Source organism: Dendrobates tinctorius, unplaced genomic scaffold (assembly GCF_039654945.1).
Source record: "Dendrobates tinctorius isolate UK_male_01 unplaced genomic scaffold, ASM3965494v1 ptg000103l, whole genome shotgun sequence".
NCBI lineage: Eukaryota > Metazoa > Chordata > Amphibia > Anura > Dendrobatidae > Dendrobates > Dendrobates tinctorius.
In genome coordinates this window covers 12,635,487-12,649,250 of record NW_027361771.1, presented here as the reverse complement: position 1 = coordinate 12,649,250, position 13,764 = coordinate 12,635,487, and the positions used below count along the sequence as shown (strand labels likewise).

Here is a 13,764-nt window from a genome sequence, read left to right as displayed (position 1 = left end):
ATAGGTGTCACTGGTGTGTCAGGTATGATGGACAGTCATCCTAGATTTGGCTGTAGAAGGTCTTTGCGATTAGCAGAGACAGCATGGTGGCTCAGTGGTTAGCACTGCAGCGCTGGGGTCCTGGGTTCAAATCCCAAGGACAAAATCTGCAGGAGTTTGTATGTTCTCCTCGTGTTTGTGTGGGTTTCCTCTGGGTTCTCAGGTTTCCTCCCATATTCCAAAGACATACTGATAGGGAATTTAGTTGTGAGCCCCATCAGGGACAGTGCCGATAATGTGTGCAAACTGTAAAGCGCTGCAGAATATGTTGGTGCTATATAAAAATAAAGATTATAATTATTAGCTCTACAAGCACCTTCTTGATTTTTGCATCTTTGTTATGGAGCGATACCCATCTCCCTCTAGGACCCAACAGATACCTACACCTTCTGCTGCTAATTAACACATCCTTGCTGAAGGTTTAAATACCTGCAGTGGCACCAGCAGGGTGTTGGTGTTAGCTCAAATTCCCTCTGTTTGGTTGGAGGTAGTAGAAGGAGGATTGCTGGCGTGATAGTCTTCTCAAGCTAGTTGTATCCCCTCATTCGTCCACCCTCTCTGTCTGTAGTTGTAGTGGGAGCTGACTAGCGCTTCACTCTGTCCCCTCCCTATCCAGGGCCTATCGCTAGGGTCAGGCAGGGATTAGGTTCTTGCTTGGTGATAGGTGCAGAACCTATTTAGGGCAGGCAGGGTGTTGTTAGATCTGCCTAGGGGTCTACACTTTCCCCTTCCCTAGTGTTTGGGGTTCCCATCCCCCCCGATTGTTGTGCACCTTGGTTCTCCCTTACCCAGCATGACAATAGGTGTGCTCGGCTTCTCTCATTTCTCTTGTGCTCAGCCTCTCTCACTACATCTAGTTGGAATGTGACTTGAAGATTGAAAATCATATACAGTTAGGTCCATATATATTTGGACAGAGACATTTTTCTAATTTTGGTTCTAGACATTACCACAATGAATTTTAAACAAAACAGTTCAGATGCAGTTGAAGTTCAGACTTTCAGCTTTCATTTGAGGGTATCCACATTAAAATTGGATGAAGGGTTTAGGAGTTTCAGCTTCTTAACATGTGCCACCCTGTTTTTAAAGGGACCAAAAGTAATTGGACAATTGACTCCAAGGCTATTTCATGGACAGGTGTTGGCAATCCCATCATTTTGTCATTTTGTCATTCTCAATTAAGCAGATAAAAGGCCTGGAGTTGATTTGAGGTGTGGTGCTTGCATTTAGAAGGTTTTGCTGTGAAGGAAACATTCGGTCAAAGGAGCTCTCCATGCAGGTGAAACAAGCTATCCTTAAGCTGTAGAAACAGAAAAAACCCATCTGAGAAATTGCTACAACATTAGGAGTGGCAAAATCTACAGTTTGGTATATCCTGAGAAAGAAAGTAAGTACTGGTGAACTCATCAATGCAAAAAGACCTGGGCGCCCACGGAAGACAACAGTGGTGGATGATCGCAGAATAGTCTCCATGGTGAAGAGAAACCCCTTCACAACAGCCAACCAAGTGAACAGCACTCTCCAGGAGGTAGGCGTATCAATATCCAAATCTACCATAAAGAGAAGACTGCATGAAAGTAAATACAGAGGGTTCACTGCACGGTGCAAGCCACTCATAAGCATCAAGAATCAAAAGGCTAGACTGGACTTTGCTAAAAAACATCTAAAAAAGCCAGCACAGTTCTGGAAGAACATTCTTTGGACAGATGAAACCAAGATCAACCTCTCCCAGAATGATGGAAAGAGGAAAGTATGGTGAAGGCGTGGTACAGCTCATGATCCAAAGCATACCACATCATCTGTAAAACACGGCGGAGGCAGTGTGATGGCTTGGGCATGCATGGCTGCCAGTGGCACTGGGTCACTAGTGTTTATTGATGATGTGACACAGGACAGAAGCAGCGGAATGAAATCTGAGGTATTCAGAGCCATACTGTGTGCTCAGATCCAGCCAAACTGATTGGTCGTCGTTTCATACTACAGATGGACAGTAACCCAAAACATAAAGCCAAAGCAACCCAGGAGTTTATTAAAGCAAAGAAGTGGAATATTGTGGTAATGTCTAGAACCAAAATTAGAAAAATGTTATCTCTGTCCAAATATATATGGACCTAACTGTACTTGTGGTTACGTGTCCACCTACTCTCACCGGCAATACCAATGAATCCTGACAGTGTGCGCTCCATATAGAGTGATTGCAGATTTATCAGAAGAAAGGACAACCTCTTTAGCTTATTTTCCTGCCTGATTGCCACCAAATCTCAACTTCTTCAGAACACACAGATTAGATATTAGAAAAAACGTTTTGACAGTGATGATTATCAATGATTATCAATGAGTGGAACAGGCTGCAAACGAGCGGTGGTGAGTTCTCCTTCAATGGAAGTCTTCAAACAGAGACTGAACAAACATCTGTCTGAGATGGTTTAGTGAATCCTGCATTGAGCAGGGGTCGGACACGATGACCCTGGAGGTCCCTTCCAACTCGAACATTCAGTAATATATATCACCTACCTCTACAGGTAACCCAGCCACCTCTGCATAAGCAAGAGCCTGAGGAATCACTGTCAGTCCGACTGTAAATCCAGCAATCATGTCAAGCTGCATCCATTGTAGAGAATACTGCGGTAACCAGCACAGAAATGGAAATGTCCTCTTTAATGCTACCCAGGAACAGCACCTGGATAATATCCTGGTGCCAGCATGCCTGTCCTGCTGGTTACCCGGCCACTCCATAACTGCAGATGTCAGTCACATCATGTTCCTAGTGAGAAGGAAAGAGAATAAAATATAAATGCACATGGTAAGTAATGGGCTGATCTCTACTGAAGATCTATTCCGTCATTTCTGTGTACTCTTAAAGCCCGAGGAGCACACCGCTTCAGGGCCACATGGTTGACTACAATATGGCCATTGGATGCAATAAAACTGAAAAAAGCATTTCATCTGAGCACTTTTATACAGTGCCTTAAAAAAGTATTCATACCCCTTGAACATTTTCATTCTTTCATGTTAGACTCAAACGGTATTTTATTGGGATTCTATGTGTTATACCAACACTATGCAACAAATATTCACAAAGTGTAGGGGAAAATATACATCATTTTCTAAACATTTTAAAAATATAAATCTGAAAATTGTGACATGCATTTGTATTCAGCCCCCTTGAGTCAATAATTTGTAGGATCACTGTCGATGCAATTTCTGCTTCTTTTGGGGTCTGTCTCTACCAGCTTGCACATTTACAGACTGAAATTTTTCCCCATTCTTCTTTCCAAACTTGATCTAGCTCAGTGACACTGGATGGAGAGCATCTGTGAGCAGCAAATGTAAAGTCTTGCTACAGATTCTGATGTGTGATTTAGGTCTGGACAGTAACTGGGTCATGCAAACACATGAATATGCTTTGATCTGGAGACCATTTCATTGTAGCTCTGGCACAATGATACGCACACACTGTTTCCCCATTATGTAGATAGGGGCATTTTGCTGTGAAGGAAACTTGCGGTCAAAGGCGCTCTCCATGCAGGTGAAACAAGCCATCCTTAAGCTGCAAAACAAAAAAAACCCATCCGAGAAATTGCTACAACATTAGGAGAGGCAAAATCTACAGTTTGGTACATCCTGAGAAAGAAAGAAAGCACTGGTGAACTCATCAATGCAAAAAGACCTGGGCGCCCACGGAAGACAACAGTGGTGGATGATCGCAGAATAGTCTCCATGGTGAAGAGAAACCCCTTCACAACAGCCAACCAAGTAAACAACACTCTCCAGGAGGTAGGCGTATCAATATCCAAATCTACCATAAAGAGAAGACTGCATGAAAGTAAATACAGAGGGTTCACTGCACGGTGCAAGCCACTCATAAGCATCACGAAGAAAAAGGCTAGACTGGACTTTGCTAAAAAAACATCTAAAAAAGCCAGCACAGTTCTGGAAGAACATTCTTTGGACAGATGAAACCAAGATCAACCTCTACCAGAATGATGGAAAGAGAAAAGTATGGTGAAGGCGTGGTACAGCTCATGATCCAAAGCATACCACATCATCTGTAAAACATGGCGGAGGCAGTGTGATGGCTTGGGCATGCATGGCTGCCAGTGGCACTGGGTCACTAGTGTTTATTGATGATGTGACACAGGACAGAAGCAGCCGAATGAATTCTGAGGTATTGAGAGCCATACTGTGTGCTCAGATCCAGCCAAATGCAGCCAAACTGATTGGTCGTCGTTTCGTACTACAGATGGACAATGACCCAAAACATAAAGCCAAAGCAACCCAGGAGTTTATTAAAGCAAAGAAGTGGAATATTCTTGAATGGCCAAGTCAGTCACCTGATCTCAACCCAATTGAGCATGGATTTCACTTGTTAAAGACTAAACTTCAGACAGAAAGGCCCACAAACAAACAGCAACTGAAAACCACCGCAGTGAATGCCTGGCAGAGCATCAAAAAGGAGGAAACGCAGCGTCTGGTGGTGTCCATGAGTTCAAGACTTCAGGCAGTCATTGCCAACAAAGGGTTTTCAACCTAGTACTAGAAATGAACATTTTATTTACAATTATTTAATATGTCCAATTACTTTTGGTCCCTTTAAAAACAGGGTGGCACATGTTAAGGAGCTGAAGCTCCTAAACCCTTCATCCAAATTTAATGTGGATACCCTCAAATGAAAGCTGAAAGTCTGAACTTCAACTGCATCTGAATTGTTTTGTTTAAAATGCATTGTGGTAATGTCTAGAACCAAAATTAGAAAAATGTTGTCTCTGTCCAAATATTTATGGACCTAACTGTATAAGGCTGGTTTCACATTAGCGCTTTTTAAGCGCACGCACGGCCGGGGGTAGCTCCGCCCCCGAGCCGGCTCTCTGCCCGGCGTGCCCGCCCCTTGCTTGTAGCGCCGCCTCCTAGCGCACAGCGGCGCCTGCGATCGGCGCACCCTATCTTTAGCATAGGGTGCGCAGATCGTGCGCAGGCCTTGCGCTAGTTGCGCTTTGACCTGCGCTGCGCACTTTTGACGGTGTGCCGTGCGCGCCAAAATCGAACTTTTCGGATTTTGGCGCGCACGGCGCACCGTCAGAAATGCGCAGCGCAGGTCAAAGCGCAACTAGCGCAAGGCCTGCGCACGATCTGCGCACCCTATGCTAAAGATAGGGTGCGCCGATCGCAGGCGCCGCTGTGCGCTAGGAGGCGGCGCTACAAGCAAGGGGCGGGCACGCCGGGCAGAGAGCCGGCTCGGGGGCGGAGCTACCCCCGGCCGTGCGTGCGCTTAAAAAGCGCTAATGTGAAACCAGCCTTAGCCAGAAAAATCTTTTAACCTTCCAATAGTAACAAATAAAAAAACATCCAATCCAAGAGACATAAGCACAGGCGGTTTCATAGCATTGCAGAACAATTATGGCTAGACTATAGTTGTTATCAGTCATCATCAATGCACGAAGATCTGACAGCAGTAAAGAGATAGTATCTGTGGTTTTCCTATTGTAGCTCACAGCGGTAATATTAACACTCGTTGCCTTATAGATAGGACAGTACTGGAGATGGAGCAACAGCGATCGCTGATAACATCTGACCACCGGATTGTGCAGGATACAAGAGAGAAGCGCACTAAACCACACAACGAAAAACAGATTTTTTAAAAGAAAAAAATATCAGCTCGCCCCCAATAGGAGAAATGCCAAAAATTAAATGTCTGTGCGATTATGGAATCTACAGGCCAGTGTCCTGGAGTAGCAGCCGACGTACAGAAATAACTGTAATCCAGCACGGCAAAAACTATTACAAAGACCATGTTTATTAGACAATTGTCTCCATAAAACAGATTTGAAAAAAATGTACAGTCTTATGGGTTTCGGACTGCTGAGAGTCCTTAGTCATACAAGTGCCAAATCCAAACTTCTTTTTTAATAAACATCAGGGGTTTTTTTTATGTTTTTTGCTGTGCTGGACTACAATTATTTCAGATTTAAAAAAAAAAACTCATTTTCTAAGTGACGAACTGAGCGGAGGATTTTTAGTCAGGGTTTTTTTTTGGTGAGATATTTTAGATTAATGCAAGTACCCGTCGTGCTGACTTCGGCAAACAACTCGTTATACGTTTTGTACAACAGACGTCGGTTTGTATAAGATCAGATTTTATGCCACCGTAACCCCGGAGAACAGCTGAAAAACATTTTTTTTAAAAGTTGCATAGAACAAATGTGGCAGGCCATCATCAGGCACATTGTGCACACACACATCCCGATAGAAAACGGACACGCTCAGTGTAAAAACCTAGAAAAACTGAGCCAAAAGCATATTAGATCTTCACAAAAATATCAAATAAATAATAAAAAAAAAAGACAATTCCAGCAACAACAACAAAAAAAATAGCGGAATGATAATTTCTGCACCTAAAATTAAGTATTGCAAACAATTAACTTTTCCGTAATTTCCATACAGTCGTACAGAGTGACAGCACAAAACTCTTCTGTCCAACTTGGCTTTCTATTTTTTTCTGGACAGGTTATTTAAAAAAAAAAACACAGATAATATATTTTTATGAACATATGGTATTGGAAAGCCATAATAAATCTCTATGATTATAAGTCATACATGTCTACAGCCCATAATTCTGATATAGGGACATGAGCTGCATTCACTGTGAACTGATAATTACACCCAAAATAATCTGTACAAGTTTCTTCAGATTCTAAAAAACTGTGGACGCTTTAAATTTACCGTATTTTACGAACAAGGCAAAAAAAACTGCTGTGTTTTTACAGACTGTCCTGGAATATCTCAACCCTGGAGCCAGCAGTGTTCATTATTTGAAGTGTTCTACAAGATTTGGTTTTCTGGAAATCAGAGTCACTAGCAGCAGTCAGAGGTGAGGATGTTATGAACACTCAAACATATTCATTACAAGACAAACCGGTTTGTGCTACAGGGAAGCAGACACGTCACCTGTTTACATCCTGGAGGAGACACGGGGAAGAAATACCAAGCAGAGGTGCGTCATAGGCGGCCCATCTGGTACGGTCAGATCAGCTGACACCAGTGGCCACCGCAACTATCCAGCCGTGAATACCAAAAATATCATGCCTGAGGCTGTAGCAACTTGTGTAACCGCTGCAGCCAATCACTGGTCTTGTACTTCTGACTGACTGCAGTGGTCACATATGATACACAGCATATCGTCACTGTATGCACGGTTTCATTAAATATCCTTCCGCCTATTGCCTACTTTCCCATAACTTGGAAAGTCCTGCCATTCAAAATCCCTCAGGTTTGCAACATCATCTCCTTTTCCACCCTTCCCCAGCTTCTTTCTAGCCTACCAAAATGTAAGTTACTAAGAATTAGTGGGCAGATGGAAGAAAGCATGTTTGCAGGATTAGAATAGTTTTCATTTAAGTTTGTAACCATGGAAACACAGAGGTATGCCTAGGAGCTGTAGACACAAAAAAAAATAAAGAGATTGTCCAGGCATCTAGTAATGGTGACTTATTCTTCATATAGGTTTTCAATATCAGACCAATTAGGGTCAGATCAACAACTTGGCAGCCACATCGAACTGTTGTCATTAGGTCCGGCGGTGGCCGGATGGAAACGTTGAATCAAGAAGAACAGAAGCTGATCTGCAGTATCTGGTAGTGGCTGCTACCTATGGCACAGGCCTGTCCTCTACAGCTCAGCTCCATGTGTAGTGGCAGCTGCAGGGTACTGCAGATCAGTTCCTATTCTCTGAGCTGTACACCTCTGTTCAGTGGTTACATCCAGTGGTATTGACAACAGCTGATTGGTGGGAATGGCGGGAGTCAGACCCACTCCGATCTGATGTTACTGACGTATCATAAGGATAGGTGGTTATTCAGAGGCTATACAGTGCCTTGCGAAAGTATTCGGCCCCCTGGAACTTTTCAACCTTTTCCCACATACACTGCGTGCAGAATTATTAGGCAAGTTGTATTTGAGAGGATTCTTTTTATTATTGAACAACAACTATGTTCTCAATCAACCCAAAAGACTCATAAATATCAAAGCTTATCATTTTGGAAGTTGGAGTGTGGTTTTTTTTAGATTTGGCTATCTTAGGAGGATATCTGTTTGTGCAGGTAACTATTACTGTGCAGAATTATTAGGCAACTTAATAAAAACCAAATATATACCCATCTCACTTGTTATTTTCACCAGGTAAACCAATATAACAGCACAAAATTTAGAAATAAACATTTCTGACATATAGCCACCTTTCTTTACGATGACACTCAAAAGCCTTCCATCCACAGATTCTGTCAGTTGCTTGATCTGTTTACGATCAACATTGCGTGCCACAGCCACCACAGCCTCCCTGACACTGTTCCGAGAGGTGTACTGTTTTCCCTCCCTGTAGATCTCACATTTTATGAGGGACCACAGGTTCTCTATGGGGTTCAGATCAGGTGAAGAAGGGGGCCATGTCATTATTTTTTCTTCTTTTAGACCTCTACTGGTCAACCACGCTGTGGAGTATTTGGATGCATGTGATGGAGTATTGCCCTGCATGAAAATCATGTTTTTCTTGAACGATACTGACTTCTTCCTGTACCACTGCTTGAAGAAGGTGTCTTCCAGAAATGGCAGTAGGTCTGGGAGTTGAGCTTCACTCCATCCTCAACCCGAAAAGGTCCCACAAGTTCATCTTTGATGATACCAGCCCATACCAGTACCCCACCTCCACCTTGCTGGCGTCGGAGTGGAGCTCTCTGCCCTTTACTGATCCAGCCTCGGGCCCATCCTTCTGGCCCATCAAGAGTCACTCTCATTTCATCAGTCCATAAAACCTTAGAAAAATTAGTCTTAAGATACTTCTTGGCCCAGTCTTGACGTTTCATCTTATGTTTCTTGTTCAAAGGTGGTCGTTTTCCAGCCTTCCTTACCTTGGCCATGTCCCTGAATATGGCACACCTTGTGCATTTTGATACTCCAGTAACGTTGCAGCTCTGAAATATGGCAAAACTGGTGGAAAATGGCATCTTGACGCTTGATTTTCCTCAATTCATGGGCAGTTATTTTGCGCCTTTTTTATCAACACACTTCTTGCGACCCTGTTGGCTATTTGCCATGAAACGCTTGATTGTTCGGTGATCACGCTTCAAAAGTTTGGCAATTTCAAGACTGCTGCATCCCTCTGCAAGACATCTCACAATTTTTGACTTTTCAGAGTCCGTCAAATCTCTCTTCTGACTCATTTTGCCAAAGGAAAGGAAATTGCCTAATAATTAAGCACACCTTATATAGGGTGTTGATGTCATTAGACCACACCCCTCCTCATTACAGAGTTGCAAATCACCTGATTTACATAACTGACAGTTGGCTTTCAAGCCTATACAGCTTGCAGTAGGACAACATGTGTAGAAAGAATTATGTGATGAAAATTCTCATTTGCCTAATAATTCGGCACACAGTGTATCATGCTTCAAACATAAAGATACCAAATGTAAATTTTTGGTGAAGAATCAACAAGTGGGACACAATTGTGAAGTTGAACGAAATTTATTTTAAATTTTTGAGGAAAGTCAAAAACTGAAAAGTGGGGTGTGCAATATTATTCGTACCCTTTACTTTCGGTGCAGCAAACTCACTCCAGAAGTTCATTGTGGATCTCTGAATGATCCAATGTTGTCCTAAATGACTAATGATGATAAATATAATCCACCTCTGTGTAATCAAGTCTCCATATAAATGCATCTGCTCTGTGATAGTCTCAGGGTTCTGTTTGATGCACAGAGAGCATCATGAAGACTAAGGAACACAACAGGCAGGTCCGTGATACTGCTGTTGAGAAGTTTAAAGCCGGATTTGGATACAAAATTATTTCCAAAACTTTAAACATCCCAAGGAGCACTGTGCAAGTGATCATATTGAAATGGAAGGAGTATCATACCACTACAAATCTACCAAGACCCGGCCGTTCCTCTAAACTTTCATCTCAAACAAGGAGAAGACTGATCAGAGATGCAGCCAAGAGGCCCATGATCACTCTGGATGAACTGCAGAGATCTACAGCTGAGGACAGTCTGTCCATAGGACAACAATCAATCGTACACTGCACAAATCTGGCCTTTATGGAAGAGTGGCAAGAAGAAAGCCATTTCTCAAAGATATCCATAAAAAGTGTTGTTTAAAGTTTGCAACAAGCCACCTGGAAACACACCAAACATGTGGAAGAAGGTGCTCTGGTCAGGTGAAACCAAAATCGAACTTTTTGGCAACAATGCCAAACGATATGCTTGGCGTAAAGGCAACACAGCTCATCACCCTGAACACACCATCCCCACTGTCAAACATGGTGGTGGCAGCATCATGGTTTGGGCCTGCTTTTCTTCAGCAGGGACAGGGAAGATGATTAAAATCGATGGGAAGATGGATGGAGCCAAATACAGGAAAATTCTTGAAGAAAACCTGTTGGAGTCTGCAAAAGATCTGAGGCTGGGATGGAGATTTGTCTTCCAACAAGACAATGATCCCAAACATAAAGCAAAATTTACAATGGAATGGTTCACAAATAAATGTATCCAGGTGTTAGAATGGCCAAGTCAAAGTCCAGACCTGAATCCATTCGAGAATCTGTGGAAAGAGATGAAAACTGTTCTTCACAAACGATCTCCATCAAACATCAAGCAAGGCACTAAATCATTGGTGCAACCTGTGCTGCCGCACAGGAGCCCCATTGCTAAGGGGGCCTATTTCTACCTCCAAATCAGGTGCAATTTTACATTTTTTGGAGCTCTTGGGCTGCAAAGGATCCCTTTTATGTCTGTGTCTGCCAGTGTGGTTGTTATTAGATGCCTGGACAATCCCTTTAGGAAGGCCATTTGCAATTCCTTTAGAAACACTAACAGTCAAAATTTGGTTGTGAAGACGTGTTTTAAAGAGGAAATTACTGGAGGAGTACAATATGGTCCTATGAATACATTGTTACTCACTATGGGGTACAGAATACCTATATATACACACACCATCACTAGTGGGATTGTATATCATTAACAGTGTGTGAACACGGCCGTATATCACATTTCCTGGGACCAGCTATCTACACCTTCTTAATAAGCAATAATTGGCCATCCTTATAAAATAAGGGTAATTGTAGTGGTGACAGTGTGTGGTGGTACACTGCAGGACATGGCAGCATAAATGCCCAGATAGGTGAGGCTATGTGCCCACGTAGTTTTTAGGTTGTGCGGATTTTGTTGGAAAATCCGCAGGAAAAAAGTCCTGCGGTTTATCTGCAGATTAGCCTGCGGTTTTGCCCTGCGGTTTCACACCTCATAATGATAAGGTGTGAAACCGCAGCGGAAACCGCACAAAGAATTGACATGCTGCGTATTGTAACCCGCAGCAAATCCGTGCGGAAAAATCCTCAGCATGTGCACTGTGGTTTTTTTTCCATAGGAAATAAAGGTACTGTACAACGCAGCAGAATCTGCTTCAGACCCGCAGAGCCAAAACTGCTGCGGATCCGCTGCAGAATCCGCAGCGTGTGCACATACCCTAATGGAGAGTTTAAATTAAGAGCTTCAGAGATGGCGATTAATCACAACCTCAGTACATCGCCACAGAAAATAGAAATAGACTTACCGGTAATTCGGTTTCTAGAAACCTTCCACGACAGCATAGGAGGTTGTCTCCACGCTCTAATAGGGGACAGGAAGTACAAAGAGGTTAAAAGGTCCCTCCCACCTCCCTCTCACCAGTGACTTATAACTGAACTCCGTAGCACCGGTTACCTTAAGATTCTCAGAATTTGTCCAAGAATACAGGGAGGGAAATAGTGCTGTCGTGGAAGGTTTCTAGAAACCGAATTACCGGTAAGTCTAATTCTATTTTCTCTAGCAACCTTCCACGACAGCATAGGAGGCATTCCAACCTCTACTGCACTGGGGGGGGGACAACGGCCTGAAGGACTTTTCGGCCAAAGACTAAATCCCTGTTGGACACTAGGTCCAACCTATAGTGTCTAGTAAAAGTATGTAACGAGGACCAAGTTGCAGCCCTGCAGATCTGCTCGGAGGATGTACCTGCCCTCTCAGCCCATGAGACAGAAGTAGACCGCGTTGAATGAGCCTTGATTCCCGTAAGGGGTGTGATGTTCTGTGCTAGATATGCTTCAGAGATGGCCTTCTTGATCCCATTGGCAATGGTGTTTTTTGTCACCTTCTTTCCTTTATTTGCACCCGACAAATGGATAAACAGGTTGTGGTTGATTCTATAGGGTTTACAACTAGAGTATGAAAGATTATGCGCCTTACGCCAAGCGTATGAAACCATTTCCTTTTTACGATTTGCTGGGTTTTGGCAAAACGAGGGAAGAATTATATTCTGTTGGCTATGAAAGTCAGACACAACCTTCGGGAGAAAGATGGATCAAGGGAGAGAACTAGGGAATCATCCCTAACGGTTAGGTAGGGCTCTCTAATTGAAAGAGCCTGGTGCTCTCCTATACACCTCGCTGAGGCTATTGCTTACAAGGAAGGCCGCTTTACAGGAGAGGAGCTGAGAAGTGTAAGATGATAGGGGCTCAAAAAGGGGGATTGAGTGAGCCCCTTAAGCACCACATTTAAGTCCCATGGTGGAACGACAATTTGTTTTTTCGGATGTAGCCTAGTGGCTGATGTCATGAACCTTCTTATCCACTGGTGGCTGGCTAAGTCGCAGTCGAACATGGAGCTTAAGGCCGAGACTTGTACCCTCAGGGTGCTAGGTTTTAGGCCTAACCCGAGCCCCTTCCATAAGAAATCCAGGATACGATGGATCAGGAGGATTCGTCAGACACCATGATGAAAATCTCTTCCATACTTTGTTGTATATGGCATTGGTGACTGGCTTCCTTTATTTCTGAAGGGTCTCAACTACCGCCTCTGATAGGCCCTTGGACCTCAGGATCTGGGCCCCAGTAACCAGGCCGTTAACTTCATTCTCCGAAGGTTTGGGTGGCGTAGAGGGCCATGCAGGAGGAGGTCGTCCTCCAATGGTAAGAGGAGCGGTCCATCTACCTGGAGTTCTGTAATTAAGGGAAAAACAGCTCCCCTTCGGCCACAGCATCGCCACCAGGATGGTCGGGGATCGATCTTTTCGGATCTTTCTCAGGGTTGCGGCAAGGATTGGAATTGGGGAAAAGACATGCACCAAATGGAATTCCCACCTGTGAGCGAAGGCATCTACCCCCAGGGATCTGTACCTGGGGCTCAGGAAGTAGTAGTTTCCTACTTGAGCATTTCTGCTTGATGTTAGCAGATCCACCTCCAGAAGGCCCCACTTGTTTACTAGTTAGATTCCTCCATTCAGACTCCACTCGCCAGGCTTGATACATCTGCTCAGGAAGTTTTCCTAAAGATTGGAGGTCCCTTTTTAGGTGAACTGCTGTTAGTGAAAGGAGGTGCCTTCGGCTAAGGAAACTATTCGTGCCACCCTGGTGTTTGAGGTGTGCCACTGTTGTCATGTTGCCGGAGTAGACCCTGATATGATAACCCTGAACCAGGTGTCTTGCAGCCAGGAGAGCCTCTTCCACTGCTTTCCGCTCCCTGAAATTGGAAGATCTCGTACTCACTTCTTGACTCCATAACCCCTGGAATGGCAGCTGGGATACCACGGCTCCCCAGCCTTTTTTGCTAGCATCTGATGTTACTGTGACTAAGGGGAGATGGGACCAGCTGATGCCTCTGCGCAGATTTTTGTGGTCCATCTACCAAGCCTGTGAAGCTT

At 43.9% G+C, this 13,764-nt stretch overlaps 1 protein-coding gene across 2 annotated transcripts in view; it reads right to left on the bottom strand.

The window, feature by feature from the left end:
• SLC26A11 (solute carrier family 26 member 11) overlaps nucleotides 1-13,764 on the bottom strand; it is an 80,359-nt gene that overhangs the window by 48,758 nt on the left and 17,837 nt on the right. For both annotated transcript variants that reach the window (XM_073588088.1, XM_073588087.1), the window contains exon 2: nucleotides 2,554-2,803. In XM_073588088.1, coding sequence (XP_073444189.1) covers nucleotides 2,554-2,775 — 222 coding nt within the window. In that variant the 5' untranslated portion in view covers nucleotides 2,776-2,803. The remainder of the gene's footprint in view (nucleotides 1-2,553; nucleotides 2,804-13,764) is intronic.